General features: G+C 38.6%; 1 protein-coding gene across 1 annotated transcript; it reads left to right on the top strand.

The window, feature by feature from the left end:
* The first annotated feature begins 4,141 nt into the window (after positions 1-4,141).
* LOC121856857 (60S ribosomal protein L35-like) lies at positions 4,142-21,749 on the top strand. Its single transcript, XM_042352632.1, has 4 exons — positions 4,142-4,267; positions 17,525-17,661; positions 18,860-18,941; positions 21,581-21,749. The coding sequence occupies exons 1-4, from the start codon at positions 4,265-4,267 to the stop codon at positions 21,728-21,730; spliced, it is 372 nt and encodes a 123-aa protein (XP_042208566.1). The 5' UTR covers positions 4,142-4,264; the 3' UTR covers positions 21,731-21,749.
* Positions 21,750-21,923: the final 174 nt, after the last annotated feature.

Below are 21,923 nucleotides of genomic sequence, written 5' to 3' on the forward strand. Positions count from 1 at the left end.
ACTACAGCTGGTGGGCACGCGAAAGCAGGCAAGAACATGTTGGGAAAAATTCGTAAGGAATTCGTTAACCGAATTTTTTCGTTAACCGATTTGAATATTCTTATGGAAGGTAATTCGTTAACCGAGGGATCACTGGATGCAGTATTCAGCGGTGACCTGTGGTGTAACGGTCAGCATGCTCGCCTCGCAAGCGAGCGGACCCATGTTCGATCCCAAGGCAGGGTGAAATTATGGGCACGTTTCTTTATGCCATTTGCCTCTGTGTACCCAGTAGTAATAGGGAACCTGGAATTTCGTCAATTTGCGGATCGTGTTCCGGAGTAATGGTTAGCCAGTGCAGTTGGCGAGCCATCCGGGCTTCTCGGACTATTCCTTGACACTGGGTCATGCAACCCGTTAACTCAGGGTGTGGTTGTTGTGTTGGCGACAGCAACTATGCCTTAAACAAATTCATGCCAAGGTGGCCCTAGGGCCGGTCATCCTCGTTATACGAGGGGCAACCATTAAAAAGATATATTCAGTACTGTATACAATAGATTTTTTTTTTAGATTGCCCCCGAGGGGGCTAGTTTATTGGGCACCCCCTTACATCCTGTGCAAGGTGAAGTGCAGAAGAGTTTACAGCGCCCATCGGGGAAGCATGCGGAGTTCATGCTTGCCTTTATGACTCATGCATTAAGGGCGTAAAAGCCTGAAGGGTCATGGGTTTTGTCACAAAGTTACATAAAGTGTGTGGGGGGAAAATTCCCAGTACAATTTATATGTTTATGGCAAAGTGTGGTAGGTCCCTAATAATGTCAAGTGCCAGGCCATAGACATTGACAATATTGAGGGACATACCTTTTAGTGTGAGTGTGATGGCATGTACGTCGGTAGTGTCGGCTTCAAGGGGGACGCCGAGAGGTTGGTAGGGGGACGTCCTTCTTGGCGTAGATACGTAGTCCACTAGCATGTCCGCATAGTGGTCAATTGATGTGGAGAACTGGAGTGGATGGGCCCTAGGTGCCGGCATGCTGGTGGGGAACAGGAAGCCGTGGGTGGTGTCCTCAGGTCTATGAGCGCGCGGTGGGTGGATGGGGGTAGCCGGGCACACCGGAGTAGACTCAGTGTGGACGCCAGCAGTGATGCCAGGCGGTGGTGGAGTAGGCCATGAGCATGAGGGGCACACAGGGGGCCTACCAGGATGTGTCAAACCAGAAGAGGGGGGTGACTGGGTGGCAGCTGGAGGCAGGGGTAGTCTGTGTAGGTTGGAGATGGCGGTACAGAGGGTATCAAAGAGTCTTTCAACACAGTTGGTAAATTCGTGTAAGAGGGATATGATCTGTGTCGTGTCACCGGAGGGGGATTGTGGGGGGGGCACCGGTGGGAGCACAAGGCCTGACAGCGTCAGAGTAGAGACGGGGAGGAGGCCCAGTAGTAGTTGAGTGAGGAGACAGCCGGGACTGCTGTGTTGCAGCCAGGTGAGGCCAGGCAGGGGCAGGTGTTGTTAAAGAAGGCGTTGCTGAAGACAGAGGGGACGCAGAGGGATGTGGCTCGGTAGGCTGGGGGGGAGGTTGAGGTTGACGCAGCCTTCAGGGAGGCTTTTCTCCTGGGACAGGCGGACGTTTGGGGCATTGTCGTGAGTCAGCATTGTGCCAGCCACCACAATTATAACACCTGGGGTCAACAACATAGCCCACACCAACCCCATTGAGGTGGTCTTTGATTTTTTGGGCACAGTCTGAGGAGTGGTGGTTACGTGAACAGAAGCGACATCTGGGACGATCACGTCGGCAGCAGGCGGTGAAGGTGTGACCCCAATGGGAGCAGATGACACGAAAAGCAGGCCCGGGGTGATATTGTTCTGCATACAGTGGAGGTAGGACTGGGTGGGACTCAACAGTGGTTGGGCACTCCCTCCCCTTCCATTTAACTATGACAGCTGCTTGTGGGGTCTTCCCTCGGTAGTGTTGACGTATACTGAGTATACGTGGATTAAAGTTACGAGCATCTTCGACCTCAGCGTATAGGGGGAACTGTTTAACTAGGATGTGGCAACATTCCGCTGCGTCAGCAGGTGGAGGCACGAGGACAACCCCGTCAAATCCAACAGTACTGAGTGTTTCATAGACCTTGGGTGTCTGACACTTGATAAAGTTACGGTTCTTACCTTTTCGGAATTGAATGGTGAGACCGTGTTGTCTCCAATACTCTGTTGTCCAATTAAACCGGTCCTCGACGGTTTTCAAAAAGTCCTTGGGGAAGTGCAGATGCAATTTACTTGGTTGGTTGGCAGAGGGGTGGGTGTCGAGGGGAGAATCGCTGCCCTTGGCGTTGCCACTCCGGCAAGTGTTTCCCATAGAAACATTACTGTCACCCTTGCAGGGTGTGGGATGCACTATGACTATCCGTCTCAGAAATGTCTGTATCCATGAGAGAGGGGACACCTCTTCTGGGGCGCTTACGTCGACCCCGCCCCCCATCGCTGGCAACACTTGCCAGCGAAGGGGTAGGTAGAGACTGAGGTGGCCTTTGTGTGACCCCTTACGTGGCCAGACCGCGACTGTGTATACAATACGAGGCGACAAACTTGATGCTATTAAAGTGTAACACCCTGGAGGATTCACTGTCCAATAGTGTCCTACATTCACACCTCAAAGGAGGACCAACCTCTCCTTCAGAAACAACTAGCTCTGGAGTCCATAACTTTTTACTTACTTTTATCCTCTTCACCAAATTATCGACTCGTTAGCCGCTTGGGCGATCGGTCACGTCTCTGTTACGCACTGTTGGCAAGTACTGGGCATGCATCGGCTCCCTCCGCACAATGACGGTTCCCTGCAGGTAGACAGGAGATTTTAGCTCATGAGAATTGTTATACTGTAATATATTTTTTTTAATTCCGTCTTTTGTTGGTTTAGTACATAAAAATACGGTTATTTCTTGCAAAGACTGACTGGTATTGCTCTCCCTGATGCTAGACCTACACCTTCTCCCTTGTGCTACAGAGAGAGAATATTATCTGCTATTTTTTTTCATTCAACTCATCGCAGAGATAAGGAAATTCCTGGTAGTCTGTCCATTCGACACTGATTATTTTTCCCTTCCCAGGCAAGTATTAGCCTGGGATACAGTGTGACAGACCTATCTCGAAAATGTCCCTTGCACTTCTCTTCCTGCAAACTGTGTAACAGTCCCACATCTAATACTCTCCAGTCTCGATTGTCTTATTATCAGGGTCCTCCTGCCTACTAATCTAGTATGTCACCATTAAACTAGTACCTGATAATTTAGATTTACTTTTGGTACGCTACCCACACTTTGGTGGTGCTGGTAAGGTTCTCTTGTTGTCCCCTAAGTTGTACCCGCAAGTTTCCTGCCATTTGGGAAAAAACTACTTGCTGACTAAATTATAATTTTTTTTGTAAACTTGCTGTACGTTATTATAGGCCCTAAAGCAAGGATTCCATTCCCGCGTTTGCAGTGCGTTTGCGTTTTCAATCGCTACAGGGTGCGATTGGTATGTACTGCAAACGCATAATGCTAACGCAACCGTGCCATTGGAAACAGCCGTGTACATTTCAATATGATCTATTTTTGGCACTAACGCTAACGAAACCACTAACGCGTGTTGTGACGGCACCGAGTGTGAGGTCTTTCAAGACAAGACTTGACCAACACTGGAGCGGGTTCAGGTACATTCAGGAGCCGGTGCATGCCCAGTACTTGCCAACAGTGTGTGACAGAGACGTGACCGATCGCCCGGGCGGCTAACGACCCGATCAGTGGCAAAGAGGATAAAAGTAAAGTAAAAAGTAAATGGAATCCTAGCTTAAATCTTCTGATGAGTTTGCCGCTGAAGTTGAATAGGGGATTTAGTTTAAATCTTCATACTGTATTTTCTTATATGAGGCTCTAATTTTAATACCGCATGACAGACAATACATTCACCCTGAATGTTGGGCTGCACAGTTTACCTAAACAATAAATTAAATAAAAAGACTTTTATAATATAATAGTTAATAATGGATATTACATTATTGTTTGACCAAACCAGAGACATATTACATACTTCCAATACAACTTTATAGGTAAAACCAAGCTTAAATATATAATAGAATATGATCAAGTAAAGTAAAGTAAAGTAAAGTAAAGTAAAGTAAAGTAAAGTAAAGTATATATTAGGTCACTTGGGCCGCCCGCATCCCTAGGCTCACTTGTTCTCTGTGTTGTTGTCTTGCCCCCAGCGATCGTCACCCCCTTTACACAGTGGCCCTCCACCAAAATGGTCAGTTACAGAAATTATCCTTGTATTTCTCGAACATCTTAAGTGAAAATGGTGGTATTGTGATATAATCCATTGTTTTAAAACGCATATAATATATTTAAATATAACTAGAAAAGGAAATAACTGTAGTAACTTAATAAGAGCATTATAAAGATATGTGAGTGGATTTGTTTATGTTTTGTAAGCTGCAGCATGGACTAGAGTGAGTGGGTTTTTAAGAGTTTGGTAAGATTCAAAACGTTTTTCGAGGGTTTTTGAACACTTTACGGTAACTATACAGGACTAACCAGCGAGCGAAATTGATTGAAAACAATTATTAAAACCACCAGATTTCCATTGTTATATTATGGTGGACACTGTTGTAGTTTGTAGAAATATGTTAAAAAATTTATATTTAACATTTGTGGGTATGAAGAACAGACCAAACCTACCTAACCTTATCTGACTTCCCCGGTATATTAAACAGAAACAACTTACTTTGATATGGTGAAATTTGAGGTAATTTTCTGAACGTAATTTTCAACTTTGATTTCGTATTGTGGCAACAAGTGAAAATTTACTGCACAATTTACGATGGGTAAAGATATGAGAAATCCTTGTGTCGACTTATTACAGTAAATTGAGGTTATTATTTAAATTTTGTACAACCATGGAATCCGGTATTTTTGACACATGAAACAGATATATCTCATCATTCTGATTACTTTCATTTTATACACTTCTGTTGCAAGTGAATAATGTATATATTTTTTTTTAGTTTTCACTGCAATCATAAATCACATGTGGCCAGAGCATGTAGGATGAGGAAAATTGCAGGGTAAAACATGGTGAAAACTATTCATATGAGACTAAAATGGTCTTTACACGCTTTGTTCGTGAAAAAATTAATTATTTACTGTAAATACTCCTTGAGGTTAATATTCATCCATTGGCTGTCTGCAGGTTCCCACCATGTTTACTTGAGGTTATACTTCTCACTTAAGATGTCAGTTGTCTCATCCTTATCTCCTCTTCCTTGTAGGTTAGGTTAGGTAGTTTGGTTGGTTCCTTTGGTGTGAGAAAAGTTATTTTTTGGGTATTATTTTACTTTCGGACATAACGCCCCCGAAAGTTATAAACTACCTTAACATTTAGCTCTCAGTATTCTGAGCATTTTGAATTCCATATATACTGTACATGGCAGAAAGGGATAATAGCGACACAATTGATTTTAAGTAGTTTTCAGTCTTCTTCCGTGAGATGATGATATCGGCGCATCACACATGCGGAATGTTGACACGTCATCCAGGGGTGTTGCTGGTAGAGCGGTAACGTGCTTAACTCTCACCAATGTGTAAAGGTTTCTGGCCTTGCCCTGGACCCACATGAGACGGGCGTTATCCAGTGTGACACTAACAAACACTACAGGTTTCCTGGTCCCCAGTTTCCACCTGTACTAACACTGGATAAACCGCCCAAACGGCTAGTAAGCTGATAAATGGCGAATATGGTAAAAAAATGAGGTGTCGATATCTTCACGCAAATTTTTTTCGACCAATCGTATTTGATTTTTTTTTTCAAAGGAAGCACCCTGGGTAATTTCATTGACCAGTCTCACAATGGCCATGGCGGAGGTTGGTTGTCATTTGCGCTCCTATGATTACATAAGAACATAAGAATGGAGGAAACTGCAGCGGGCCTATTGGCCCATACTGGGCAGTCCCGTTTACACCCAACCCCTATTGCTCATATAAGCATCCAACCTATGTTTGAAGCTATTCAGCGTATTCGAGTTAATGATGATATTTGGTAACTTGTTCCAGTCATCCACTACTGTTTCCAAACCAGTGTTTACCTATTTCCCGCCTAAATCTAAATGTCTAATTTAAAACCATTGTTACGAGTTCGCTCCTGGTTGGATAGTTTGAGTACCTTTGTAATGTCCCCTTTGTTTAGCCCTGCCTTCCACTTATACACCTCTATCAGGTCGCCCCTCGCTCTACATCTCTCGAGGGAGTGCAAGTTAAGATGCTTTAACCTGTCTCTATACTCAAGGTTCCTAATGCCCGGGATTAGTCTTGTCATTCTCCTCTGAATTCTTTCCAAGGATTCTATATCCATTCTGTAATACGGTGACCAGAACTGAACTGTGTAATCCAGGTGTGGTCTCACAAGAGCAAGATACAGTTTTAGGATGACCTCGCTAGTCTTGTAACTAACACTCCTTTGTATGAACCCAAGTACTTTATTAGCCTTGTTACGAGCAAAAACACATTGTTTACTTGGCTTAAGGTTCCTACTTATCATTACTCCTAAATCTCTCTCGCAGTCGGATTTCTCTATGGCATCGTTGTTCATCTGGTATCTGGTTTCCCTGTTTACATCTCCTATACTGAGTACTTTACATTTGTCCACGTTGAATTTCATCTGCCATTTTTCAGACCATTCGAAAAATTTGTTTAGATCTTCCTGTAGTTTTGCCGAGTCCTCGTCAGATTTAATAACACGTCCTATTTTAGTGTCATCAGCAAATTTACTTATGTTGCTGTCTATGCCGATATCTATGTCGTTTATGTATATAATAAATAATAATGGTCCAAGTACTGAGCCTTGGGGAACTCCACTTGTGACGTTGCTCCAATGGGACTTAGTGCCGTTAATGCTCACTCGCTGTTTCTTGTCCTGTAACCACGCCCTAATCCATTTAAGGATGTTATCTTTGATGCCATGAGCTTCTACCTTTCTAATTAGTCTTTCGTGGGGGACTCTGTTGAAGGCTTTGCTAAAGTCGAGATATACCACATCATAATTGTGCCCCTCGTCCAGCGATTCGAAAACTGATGAAAAGAACGTCCGCTTGTGAAGCCATGCTGGGAATCATTGATCAATCGGTGCTTCTCCAGGTGATTTCGAATAGAGTTTGAAATGATTGCTTCCAGTAATTTGCCTACTATTGATGTTAGACTGATTGGGCGGTAGTTAGAGGATAGTGATCTATCCCCCTTCTTGAAAATCGGTATTACATTCGCTATCCTCCAGGATTCTGGTACTACACCTGTTTTTAAGGACATGTTAAACAACTTTGCTAAGGGCATACTAAGCTCTTCCTTACATTCCTTTAATACTCTGGCAAATACCTCGTTAATTTTTCTACATATGTTCTTATCGTAAAACCTACTTCCAGTAACTTCAGAGCTGAGCCCCCCACAACCCCTGTCATATTAAATAGAAAGTTATATTTAAGAACATAAGAATGGAGGAAACTGCAGTGGGCCTATTGGACCATACTAGGCAGTCCCAGTTACACCCAACTCCTATCGGAAAAATATCGTTTTGGTCATCCACCTATTTGAAATGAAGGTCAGAATCGTTCAACCCATAAACCACCAGAAAAAAAATTTCAAATTATCCTTGCTGGATGGCCGAAATGATGATAATACCCTCCTATCACTCATATCCATCTCAACTACATTTGAAGCTATCCAGCATGTTTGAGCTCAATGTTGAAGTTTGGTAACTTTTTCCATTCATTCACTACTCGATTTCCAAAACAGTGTTTACCTATCTTGTGTAAATCTAAATTTGTCTAATTTGAAACCATTGTTATGCATTTGCTCCTGGTTGGATTGTTAAAGTACCTTTGTTTTATCACCTTTGTTTAGCCCTGACTTCCATTTATACACCTCAATCATATTGCCCCCCATTCTGCATCTCTTGAGGGAGTGTCCAGGATCTATGACTTATCTGACCCACTTTAAGTTTAATAACTTCAGCATTGTGCCGGTAGATAGAACACTGATTATTATTACTATACCTTGATTACTGGGTGTTGCTCAAGTATTCAAGGTCTTCGGGTGGATTACAGGTTGACAACCCTTTATCCGAAAACCGAAAAGCTCTGAAAACCGAACGTTTTTTGTGGAGCAAATTTTTTTTTATTTTTTTTTTAAACAGGGATTAGCCCACCCAGGCATAGATCACTGACCCACATCAGGGCCTGGGGGGCGAAAATGTAATAGTAATACTAATTATAATACTAATTATAATAATAATAATAATTATTCATAGTCAATAAAAAATTTAATTACAAAATACACCAAAATAAAATAATAACAATAATACTGTATAAATAAAATGATAATAATAATAATAAAGAAATACAAGAATGAAAAAAGATATAAAGTGAGAAACACAACCTAGACCTATGAATTATTATTATTACCTGTACAGTCGACCCTCACTTTACACGGTCCCACATTCCGTGTTTCCATGTTTACACGGTGCCCTGCCAGAACCCAGGATGCTCACATTCCGCGGTGGGTGTACCCCTTTACACGGGTGAAGTATAATTTTTTTTATTTAGCTCATAAAATTCATACAAATTATCCGGCCAGAATATAATTTACATTGCTGGAATTCTTACAATTTGATGATCATTTTGAATATAAACATCATAGATTTTGCATTAGACATACAAATTTTAGATATAATATTTACTCCGAGTAAATATGTTATCTTTTGTGCAAAATATATGACATTTGTATTCAAAATATTCCTGGTCTTACAAGGAATCCAGCAATGTCAATTATATTATCCTAACTTTAGTTTGAGGTATTATTTATTACTGTACCTGGTTTTCCCCCAAAAATTTCTCAGAGGGAAGAGCCAGTGAGTGTAGTGTGAGAAGAGGGGGAGGGAGTTGAGTCCATTATTTGAATGGACATTAACTTGGCGATTGTATTTCTCTATTTCTCTTAAGTATTAATTGTGTGCATGTACCATCATAAAATTAAGATGTTATTTTTACTAGAACATAGGTATTGTGTTGGAAAAAGTGGAGTTTGGGGGTCAGCTGGTCTCTATTTCATTTAATCCCATATGTTATGTTATTCACTTTACGCGTTTCTCGCTTTCCGCGGTACCCTGTGGGTTACATTAACCGCGTAAAGTGAGGGTTGACTATTATTATTATTACAGTATTATTATTATTATTATTATTATTATTATTATTATTATTATTATTATTATTATTATTATAATAATAATTATATTTTCGCCCCCCAGGCCCCAATGTGGGTCAGTGACTTGTGCCTGGATGGGCTAATACACATTAAAAAAAAAACTTCTGAAAACCGAAAAATTCCGAAATCTGAAATGCCTCTGGTCCCAAGGATTTCAGATAAGGGATTGTCAACCTGTATTTGAGATTTGGATGTTTCTTGCAATAACTGTAAGTGATACCTGGGCTCCATGGTAATCCTTAGTCAGGGTAATGTTTTATAGTTAAACCTCTAATAATTTATGATTACATTTTACCCAACCAATTTTAAGTTTGTTTTATGTCATTCTTAGCACTCATCATTTCCATGCTCTCAGATATAAAGGGAGTGTGGCAGAAAGTGTGCAATATCATAATATTCCATTGGATGTAGCTTGTATATTAAATATTGTCAAGTGTCCAAAAGTGGTAACACACACATAAATCTTGTTTGTAATCTGTAGACAAACCACAACTAACTATTCATTGAAATATGCATACAGGGGCCCCCCAAATTTGCTGATTTTTATTTTGTGGTCCTCTATTATTCACGGATGACACCCTGGGTGTACCCAAGAATGTCTGTTGGTAGTTTTAAAGTTGCCGGCATTTTTGCAGCTGGAACAGGGAGTCATTCATTCTAGAGACAGTAATTTCCTTTACCTGTATTTGAAATATGTGTGTGTGTGTGTGTGTGTAGACACGCACACACACACACACACACACACATACAAATAAATAATAATGGGAATATACTCTCACAAGTAATCAGAAAAAAAAAAATGTGAGTCTACCCCCCAAGTCTGTGCCTTATTTATTAAAGCACAGACTTGAGGGTAGACTCACATTTTTAATAAATTTGTTTTTTATTATTTGTGAGAGTATTTTCCCATTATTTATTTGCACGTGTTATGTGTGTGTGTGTGTGTGTGTACACACAAATATACTATAAATGTAAAAAAAAATTATCTTAAGGCCAAACACATAAAGAGAAAAACATTTCTTTGTACACAAGTAAAAATGTGGCTTCCCCCCCCCCCCCGTTGGCAAATGTTATTTGGCGATTCGCAACCATTTTGAGACCCCGGGACCTCTGCATGTGAACAGGGATCACTTCCTACTAGCTTTTGTTTTGTTGTTCCACAAAGCCTGTTCATTCGTCATATTCTTAGCAATGTGAGCCTCAATTGGGGAATGGTCATATAGTAGCATTTTACAGACGAGCTAGAAAACACTAGGCTACCAATATATCTCAACAGTCCATATATATGCGGACTTCAACATACTGTGCAGGGGACCCCCCAAATTCACAGGGGTTAGGTTCTCAAAATGGCAGTGAATTGTCAAATCAGTGAATAACATTTGGGGGGTGGGGGGGGTTACATTTGTACTTGTGTACAACGAAGTGTACATTCCCTTTGTGTTTGCCCTTAGGACAATTATTTCTTTTACCTTTATTGTATTAATAAAGTAATAAAGCACGGACTCGCATTTTCAATAAATTTGTTAATGATTATTTGAGAGGATTTTCCCATTATTATTTATTTGTATGTGTTTTGTGTGTCTGTGTCGACACACACACACATTTACAATACAGGTAAAGGAAATAACTGTCTCTAGAATGAATGGCTCCCTGTCCCAGCCGCAAAAATGCCGGCAACTTTAAAACTACCCGCAGACTTCCTTGGGTACATCCTGGGTGTCATACGTGAGTAATAGAGGACCGTGAACTTGGGGGGGCCCTGTACAAACAATACAATACAGTACAGTACCCCACTAGGCAGGAATCAAACCTTTGGACCTCTGCGTGTGAACAGGGATCGCTACTACAATACCACAAAGGCAACAAAAGCGATATTTATTTGTTTGTTGCTGTATTGTCTCTGGGCATCTTTCTTATCACCTTTACTAGTAGTGCTGTACTGTACAATACAGTATTAGTTGTAATTATGTTCAGGGGATGAATCACTAAACTACAGTAGTACAGTCAGTTCTGCTATAATGCTATAGTTGTGTTCTTGTAAAACATCGTGTTATAGAAATTCGTGCAATAGAAATAACAGGGCTTATGGAGAAAGTAGGCTTAGGTGCAGGTTACTCGAAATAGAAAAAAATTTAGTAGTTAGCCTAACACAAAGGATAGCACAGTCTAAATAAATGTTACATTCATATCTAATAATGAAATCATACAATAAATGTAACACTTTACCTTGAAGAAATATGAATATAACTTGATGGGGGAGAAGGGTGATTTTGAGGTTGATAACATTGAGCTTCTCTTCAAGTGTTATAGCCTTTTTTTTACGATCATCACCGGGAATGCGATCACCAGAACGCTTCTTGGAGATATTCTTCTTTACTATATTCACAGTTAATACCACAAAATTGGAGAAATAGTAAGCAAAAATCGCCTTACAGCAAACAAACGTTCTTGTTTTACAAATATCGTTCTATTCATAAATTGCGTTACAGCCAATTCGCGTTGTCAAAACACACGTTATAGTAGAACTCACTGTACTCAAATGTTTAGTGGGGGTTTTATTGCTGTTCTAACTGAATTAACCCTAAATGACACTGATATTAAAGTTGGAAATATTATATGAGAATAGAGTGGGAGAGCACTGTACAGTGGCCCCTCGGTTAACGAACTCAATCCGTTCCAGAAGGTCGTTCGTTAACCGAAACGTTCGTTAACCGAAACCATTGTTTCAATGGGTTTTTGGGTAATTGGTTCCAGCTCACCGAAAATTTCCTAACTTCAACAAAAATGGCGGAAAAATTTACTTACTTTGAGGTGTGTATGTAGAAGGCTCCTGGATGATGGTGATGATGTGCATTTGAAGTGGGAGGTGCAGGAGGAGAAGGGAGAAGAGAAGGAAGTGGAGGTGGAGGAGAAGCATTTTACTGCTTCTTGGAAGGTGAGTCACCTTCCATGAAAATGTCAGGAACCTCTGGACTGACAGATTCTCCACCATGAACATCCTCTCTCCTTCTTGAAGTGGAAGGCTGAGGGCTAGCATCTTGTTCCCTCTGCCTTTTACTGAAGAAAGTGTCAATTGTGGTCTGTGGGGCATCTGTCCTCCTCACCATTAACTTATGTTTAAAGAAGGAGACCACTGAGTCCTCAACATGACACAAAGCTAGTTCAGTTTTTTCCACTTCTGGGTGCTTTGAAGCCAGTTCCCTGAACTTCTCCCAGTGGTAAATCACATCTTTCAACTGTGTAGCTGACATATGGTCATCACTTTCAATTTCCTCCTCACCACTGTCAGCCTCTACCCGTAACATCTCATCCAGTTCCTTCAAGTCATTAGGAGTAAGTTCCTCCTCATGAGACATCACAAGCTCTTCCACATCCTTCTCCTCCACTTCAAGACCCAATGACTGACCAATGGACACAATCTCCTGGTCCAACTCTGTGTCATCCTCAAATCCCTCAAAATCATGGACTACTGATGGCCACAGTGCTTTCCATGAAGAATTGAGGGTTCTATTGGAGACTTCTTGCCATGATGACACAATCAATTTTACAGCCTCCAGGACGTTGAATTGTGTCTTCCAGAACTGTTTCAGTGTTAGTTCAGGATCAATGGAAGTTGCCTGATGACACCTCCTAAACATTTTCTTCATGTACAACTTCTTGAAGTTGCTGATCACATTCTGGTCCATTGGCTGTATGAGTGATGTAGTGTTTGGAGGCAAAAACAACACTTTCACAAAGTCAAATTTATACTCCAAATTTCTGGCAAGGTCAGGGTCATGACCAGGAGCATTATCCATGAGGAGAAGAGCCTTTACAGGAAGTTTATTGGTGGTTAGGTAGCTCTTGACAGAGGGGCAAAACACATCAATAGCCCATTCATTAAAGAACTGTCTTGTCACCCATGCCTTACGGTTGGACTTCCAATAAACTCCAAGCATTGTTCTTACCACTTTCTGTTGCTTGAACACCCTGGGGTTTTCAGAGTGGTAGACAAGCATAGGCTTCAGTCGGAAATCCCCTGAAGCATTGGCACCAAGCAATAGAGTGAGACGGTCTTTCATGGGTTTATGCCCAGGTAAAGAGGCTTCATCCTTGGTGATGAATGTTCTTTTGGGCATCTTTTTCCAGAACAGCCCAGTTTCGTCAACATTGAAAACTTGCTGTGGAAGATAATTTTCTTCTTCCATCAGTTTTTTAAATTCAATTAAAAACTTTGCTGCCCCTTCTTTATCAGCACTAGCAGCTTCACCATGCCTAACAACACTTAAAATGTCACTTCTTTTCTTAAATTTTTCGAACCAGCCTTTGCTAGCCCGAAAATCTTCAAATTCTGTTCCTGAAGAACTAGGTTGATCTGTCTTTAAATGTTCATAAATCTCCCTGGCTCTTTCACAAATGAAATCACCAGAAACTGAATCACCTTTCATCTGTTTTTCCCTAATCCAGATGATAAGTAACCTCTCAGTTTCTACGATTAGGGATCTACTTTTAAACACTCTTGTAGATTTGTCTCTCACGTTCACTTCCTTAAATTTGTCTTTTTGTGCAAGAATTGTCGACACAGTTGATGCCGACATGCCATATTCTTTGCATAGCGCATTTGATTTAATACCTTGTTCGTGTTTTTTTATTATTTCCTGCTTCATTTGGATTGAAATCACTTTTCTTGATCTCTTAGGCCCCATGCTGGATTCAAACAATGGCAACACGTATTTTTCAAAGTTAAACTAGCTGTAAATAAAGAATATTTTCTTTAAAATAACACTGCACTGCACTATATATTGTCAATATGTAAAATAATTTTCAAAATGACCAATAATTTGCTTGGAAACACAGAAAAAAAGCGTTTAGTTGAAGAGAGTCTCAAGCAAGATGTTACCTCCAGTGAAAACAGAGAGAGACTGACGCCTGTTTGCTGTGTTAAGAGGCTGGATGCCGCGCATTAAACTAGTCACTTTACCTTCAATTATGTTCAATAATTGTTAAAATGACTAAAAAAGTTAATATTAAACTTTTAAAATAATTGAATAGTATAAACTTCTTGATATTTACAAAAATAGTAAGGAATTTAAGCCCTAGAACCGATTAATGTATTGGCGGACTGATACTAAAGCTGGTTGCCCGGTCAGTGCAAGCGAAAACATGTTGAGGTCGGTTCGTAAGAAGTTCGTTAAGCGAAATTTTTTCGTTAAACCGAATTGAAGATCCTTATGGAAGGCAGTTCGTTAATCGAAATTACGTTAACCGAGGTGTTCGTTAAACGAGGGGTCACTGTACTGTACTGCACTGCCAAACACTGATATGACAATGCCAGTTCATGAAATGATTGACTGGCAATAATAGGAAATGGCAATGGTGGTGGAGCCAGAGTATCTTACTTTCTTATATCTGGTACCAATGAAAACAACTTTGTTGAAACATTTTTGTGTAATTTTAAGTTTTTTGTGGACAGGGTAGGTTCAGACCAAACGGGTCAGTTGTAAACAAACTGAGCAGACATGTTCTGACTAGGCAGAATTTTTGGAGGCATATTTATGGTAAATAATTAATTCATGTACAAAGCACATAGAGACATCATTTTAGTGTCATATGATCAGTTTTAAGTGTTTTACCCCACAACTTCCCTCATAACTTTTATATGAATCCTCATCAATTTGCACAAACTTTCTTGTGCCCCCTCCCCCAGATCAGTATCTTAATTTGCCAAAACAGGCTTTAATCATATACTGTACAGTAATAACTAGAAGCCATTCTTCAGAGGAAAACTTGTTTCTTACCTCTCGGATATCCAAAAAAGGTTAAAGGAATTGCAACTTTCCCGCTTGTGTTTTTGCCGAGTGTAAATACAGCCAGCCACACACGGATGCCGTGTATATGGTTAAACTGTTGACATGTTTCCCAGCGACCTTTCCAAATTAACTGTTAACACAGTAACACCCTAACTAACTGACCTGACCTACCCTGAAAAATGAACTTCCTTCCTAGGATACGTATGTTAGATATGTAAGGTTTGATTTTTTAGTTTAATAATGATAAATTGTGGGTTGCTAGTTGCTGGCAAACATCTGTGGGTATGACGAGATGCAGTACAGGTATGAAAACTTTCCAGGACAAAATACAGTGGGGTATGCTATAACGAATCTAATTGGTTCTAGAACCTTGTTCGTTATAGGATTAATCCGTTCCAGGCCCCCAAATACAACCACTTAACACTGAAAAATATAATATAAAATTGAAAAATTGTAGAAAAGTGCATAAATATGCATCTAAACTCCTGAAATAAAGAATATCATTAATACTTGTAATAAAAAACAATAAATTAGTAAAAAAAAAATGTTTGTTGTAGGAGTTTCGTTTGTTATAGCATTCTCAATTTTATAGGTAAAACCGTTTGTTATAGGAATATTCGTAGTAGAATCCGTTCGTTATAGCATACCCCACTGTATTCAAACGAATATGAAAATTGATGTAAATCCGAATTTGTTGGTGTATTATTGATTTTAAAAAACTATTTAATCATCTATACAAAAGTATTCAAAAGTAGCTGCCATTATGTATATACTGTACAGTACAGTATATGGAAAGAAACAAGTTTTCTTCTAAAGAATTTTCTCTTGGTTACTCCTAATAGGGCTCTGTTGTAAACTATCGCAGTACAGTATACCTCCTTTATCTTTATGGTAAAAAGGTATATTTTGGAGCTGCCTAATTAATATTGATTTTCTCAAATATTTAATGTAATGCATAGTGTAAATATGGTTGTTTATTTTTTATTGTATTTTTTATTTTTTTGGGGGGGGGGGGATTGGCAGTGGTGGGCACAGCTAAACGAAAAGTTAGCTTCGCTAACCACTAATCTGCTAACTAAAAAGTTAACTTCGCTAAACAGCTAAAAAATTAGCAGAAGCTAACGCTAACCGCTAACTTTTATATGAATTTAGTTTCGGTTTTTTGGGGGGAGGGGGGCTCTAAAACCCTTAAAAACAGACCTAGAGAGCTGAAATTTTCAATGTTGTCTTGGAGCTTAGACATAGAGTTTTCCAAAAAGGTATAGCATGCCAAGATCAGATGGTGATCAAAGTGTACACAAATAATTAAACGAACAAATGAAATGAAACATTAGTTTACATTCAAGTTTCAACATAAACATTATAATCTTTATTTACTGTACGAAAAGACAAAGTATTAAACGAATCCAAAACTATAGTACTGTACTGTATAGCATAGGTAGCATATAGCATCATGCCAAGATCAGATAATTATCAACTTATCAAGGTACACTGTACACCATTTTACAAATAATTAATTTGCATTCTCATACAACCTATCGGCCTTATTCATTATTCATGTAAATATGCAATACCAACCACATATACATTATACCAGTGCATTTTTATATAACTTATTTTTGGTCTTAGTTATTATACCAGTGCATTTTTTTGAACTTATTGTTGGTGTTAGTCATGTAAATAAACAGAAAACTCTAAACTTTAATGAAAAGTAAGTTTTTAGAAAATTTTATTTGGCGCACACTTTGGATAACATCCTGGTTATGAACTTATGCAGTACTTAGCACAATGCTGCTCAGCTGCTGCAGCGAGGCATCGACAAATCATATCTTGTCACGTTTACACGTACTAACACGCAGTCAGCCAAGCGTGCCTGACTTGCTGTTGGAGACACGCGTCGCGGCGCCACACACTTACAACAGACAGGAACAAACGTGTACAAATTTTGTTAGCGGGCTTAAAGTTAGCGGAACTAAATTTAGCGGAAGCTAATTGGTCCGCTAATGGTTTTCAAAGTTAGCGAAAACGCTTATCCGCAAACGAGAAAGTTAGCTTCGCTAATTAGCGGTTAGCGGATCTGTGCCCATCACTGGGGATTGGCATTTTGACCGTGCACTAATTTGGTTAAATCTAGAAATATACATGGAATTTGTTAGGTATCACCCAGAAACAAACCACGGAGTTAGCTTTTGTTAATTTGCAGGAGACGTACGTGCTGCTTTTACACTATAGTACAGTACTGTGTTCCTTATCTTCCACCAGATCAGTATTCTATCTAGTAAAAAGATCAGTATTCTATCTAGTAAAATTGTTTTAAGTTGAAATTCACTTTTGTTTGTCATGTAACCATGTCACAATACAGTTCATATCAAATTGGAAGAGTGCTACTTTTTATATCAATACAGGTGTGCATATGTCGAGGATGTAATTTGTAATTCAGTAGCTAATCAATGCATATTTTATTTCAGGGGAAGCTTAAGTGTAGTGACCTACGTAGCAAGAAGAAGGAGGAGCTCTTGAAGCAGCTGGAGGAGCTCAAACAAGAGCTCTCCGGTCTGCGTGTGGCAAAGGTCACAGGTGGAGCTGCCTCTAAACTGTCCAAAATGTAAGAGCGATAATGGTAATACTTTAGTTGTTTGCTTCAGGTGTACTAATGGTGTAAGTACAAATTCATTCTTAGGTCACATTTTTGTTCCATTATGGAAAAATTTTTTTATGTAGAAGTAAGGATAAATATTTTGATGCTGTAGCCAGAGACAGGAGTTTTTACCAGTGTTTGCTGCAGTACAGATGTATCCTCCTTTCCATGTACTGTATCTTATCAGTACAGTCCATTACTGTATAGCATGCCCAGACAATTTGCGGACCTCGATTATTTGCGGATGACACCCTGGACAGGGAGCCATTCATTCTATGAGACAGTAATCTCTCTTACCTGTTTTGTATGTGTGTAGACACACACATACAAAAAATAATAATGAGAAAATCCTCTCACAAATGATCAGAAACAAGACAACAAAATGTATTAAAACTGTGATAGTTTACCCTCAAGTCAACTCCTTGCTTTGTTATTAAAGAGCACGGAGTTGACCGAGGGTAGACTCACATTTTTAATGCATTTTGTTGTCTTGTTTCTGATCATTTGTGAGAGGATTTTCCCACTTTATTTGTACGTGTAAAAGAAATAATTGTCGTAAGTGAATATACTGTACATTTCTTTGCACACAAGTAAATATTCCTCCCCCCCCCCCTGCGAATTTTAAGGGTGTGCTGTATATCATTTTTTTTTCAAAGGTAATGTTTAATTCAAAATTTTATTGTTTAATACTATTGTTGGATTTTATAGATTTCATTTTCAGCCTGCTGTTTTATATAAAACCCAAGATAAAATGTTCAATATAAATTTGCCAATCAGATGATTGTGGCTAATACACAAGTGGAAAATTACATTCATAACCATTTGTAACCATATGATAGAGTATTGTTGTGTGTGTTTGTAAACTGTAGATATTTGAGGCTGAAAATTATTGCATGAGTAATGATACAATTGGTGAAAGTATTATCTTTTAGTGGATAAATCATTCTAGTTTAATCTTGGTGGTGAGGCAAGTTTGTGCCTTATAATATATTTGACAGCAGTTTTGTTTACAGGGAAACTATTGATAAATTATTAATTTAACATGATGAGAATATACTTTCCAGAAATCCTATGATGGCTATGATCGATAGGACTGAAATAAGTAATTGTGTAGCTTAGGTGTATGTAATATTGTACTTGTCGTAAAGTGCTTTTATTATTTCAGCCGTGTTGTACGCAAATCAATTGCCCGTGTAATGATTGTCATCAACCAGAAGACAAAAGAGAACTTAAGGAAATTTTATAAGGTAAGCTCTTTCTGTAACTTAGTACAGTACACAGTACTGTATTAATAAGTATAACATGTCTTGAGTTTTATTACTAGTGTGTGCCAGTGCAAAAAAAAAGTTTATGAAGGGGAGGAGAAAATAGATGTTCTGTAGTACAAAAAATTAGGCAGAACAAAGAACACATAAGGTCATTTACTGTATTTTTTTTCTCCCTTGCCAAATAGTAATGATTTTGATCGTGAGAATGCACTCCTAAAGGGGACCCATGCTGATGAGATATTGCTACTTATGGCTGTACAGCATGTAAATAAATCTAACTTGCTGATACGTTTTATCTCGAAATGCAACAGTTTGACATAAGATCTTGAGTACTGTGGTCCAGATTTCTTCGTTTATTAAACATTAATTGGGAAGTACTTCACAAAACCAATCTTCTGTTAAATTTTATTTTCCTCCAAGTTAGCAGCAGTAATTAGTTATTTCTTGTTTGTGTTTTAAATTCATGTACCTCCAAAGTATAAAAACCCTAAAAATAAAGTTAATTAACCTTGTTCTGTACTTGCCAGCTTTGAGTACAGTAAGGTCTGGATATATCGCGAGATAGGGTCCAAGGATGTTCGCTATATACTAAATCGGCATATATATATAATTACATGTAATCAATGAGGAAAATAGGGTCAGGTTCTGGAGGCCAATAAAAGTGACTAAACTTGACATAAAATGGCTCGGTCTAAAGTTAGCAGAATATAAATTGCATTGCTGGAATCCTTGCAAGACAACGAATAATTGGAATATATACATTGTATATTTTGCACAAGAGATAACAATTTTAGGCCTTTGTACTAAAATGTACTAATTAGTTCTAAAAATTTTGTCTATTGCAAACTATAGCATGTTTATCTTCAAATTAATCACTATCTTACAAGAATTCCAGCAATGTTAATTATGTTCTCTTAAGTCAATTCATTGACATTTTATAAGAGAAAACATAAAGCTTCGGCCCAGCTGTCATAATAAATCTACTCCCCTCCGACTTCTAGTAAGAATGACTGTGGTTTCTAGGCTTAAAGTTTTGATCTTATAAAATGTCAGACTAAAGTTAGCAGAATATAAATGGCATTGCTGGAATCCATGCAAGACAGCAAATAATTTGAATATAGACATATATATTGCACAAGAGAACAAAAAATTTCAACTCATATTTTTGGGGCTTTTTAGGAGTGTTTCTGACTTTATAGGGTTTTTGGCTTTATGTGAGGTCCCAGGAGCATAACTCCATGTAAGTTTTGAGTCTACTATAAATAAATTTATTGCTATACAATATATTGGAAAATTTTGATAATTTTGGTGGTAGTGATAAATTTGAAACATTTCCTGCCCAATTTCCCTCGCGAAATAAAAATAAATATCGCTATACTGTATAGGAAAATTTTGATAATTTTGGTAGCCGCGATATAAAAAAAATCTATATAAAGTTACTATATATCCCGACCCTACTGTATTCTGGATTGCATAGTATGATGCAGAGGTTGTGGTAAGGGTGGAGTTATCTAAGCATGGCCCAAAACACAATATGGTAAATATTGAGATCTAGGTGATACTTATTTTACTTGTAGCACCTAAATTTTGCATTCACATAAAGTATGGAATATATTTTCAGTTAAAGTATGGTGGAGCAAAATTTTGGGGGGGTCATTATTAGTATTTTAACTTCACAAATTCAAAATTGCTGTTAGAAATGACCATGGAAGATTACTGTCCTTGGCAGGTGTTGCAGGCTTTTGACATATGGGCTGTCATTTCACAAGTGCAGTTTTCAGTTGAAAGATTGCTGTGTAGAAGCAGTTTACATTCTTCAATGCAGTAATTTGTTAAGCAGTAGTTATTCGATCAATCCATTAGAGTACCGTCCTCATATCTGAGGGTTGGCGACCAGTCTTCCACTCTAAACGTTATTGAGTAATATTTAATACATGTGTATTGTGAAAACATTCACTGTTTTTCCCAAAATATTTAAGAGCATAAAAACTTGTTTAAGTTTGCATACAAGAGCCATTAAACTATTGTATGTATGAAGGATGATACTAGCCAAGGTAATGCAACATTCTTGGGTTATGATTTTTTCTTCCAAAAATGGTTTAATGCCGGTTTCAGAGTTTTCTATATTCTGTACTGGTGTCAACAACTCACTGGGTGCTGTTTGTGTATGCATATTTAGTTTTTATTATTATTATACCTGCCCCTTCACAAATAAGGAACACTTCAGTAACTTGAGAGAATATAAAAAAGGTTGTAATTACAATATGATCACAAGTTTATGAAAGTTTTAGCATAGATAGAATATTGTGCTTTTCAATCTGAAACATGTACATATTTAGGGAAAGCATAGTATTGATTATGATGATCCTGAGGCCCACCAACTAAAGAGTTTGGTAGTGTATAGTGGTGTTGCCCTGCAAGTACAGTATAACAAAACAAAATTCTGCTTAAAGGCCAAGACACTAGTATGAACCAAGGAATCAAATATGATGAAACATTAAAAATGCTGCTGAATAAACCGTGTTGGTTTGGATCGATAGGACTGAATTCAATTAACGTGTAGTTTGTGCTGTTTGTATTTATTATGTTGCTAACTCCTTTAATTGATTTTTTTTAAGAATAAGAAATACAAGCCTTTGGATCTCCGCCCAAAGAAGACTCGTGCCATCAGACGTGCACTAAGCAAGAGGGAGCTTCAAATTCTTACTCCTAAGGATTCTAAGAGGAGGTGGAATTTCCCTATGAGGAAGTATGCTGTTAAGGCTTAAATAAAATATGACAATAGTATAACCTATTTTTTATATGCTCCTGATAAATGTAATAAACAACATACAGTAGGTCAAAATTAGGTTCTCCATATGAATTAATGTAAGTATACGTTCCTCTCTGATGGTAGCAGTGTTCTCATACATTACCGTATTAATGAGCACAATATTATCATCGTAATGTAACGTACTAATT

This window comes from Homarus americanus, unplaced genomic scaffold (assembly GCF_018991925.1).
Source record: "Homarus americanus isolate GMGI-L3 unplaced genomic scaffold, GMGI_Hamer_2.0 scaffold50705, whole genome shotgun sequence".
Lineage (NCBI taxonomy): Eukaryota > Metazoa > Arthropoda > Malacostraca > Decapoda > Nephropidae > Homarus > Homarus americanus.

Excerpts from the sequence above, each read along its gene's own strand:
- LOC121856857 (XM_042352632.1), top strand. Across the intron at positions 17,662-18,859 it reads GCCTCTAAACTGTCCAAAAT|CCGTGTTGTACGCAAATCAA; the intron begins GTAAGAGCGATA and ends TTATTATTTCAG. Across the intron at positions 18,942-21,580 it reads ACTTAAGGAAATTTTATAAG|AATAAGAAATACAAGCCTTT; the intron begins GTAAGCTCTTTC and ends ATTTTTTTTAAG.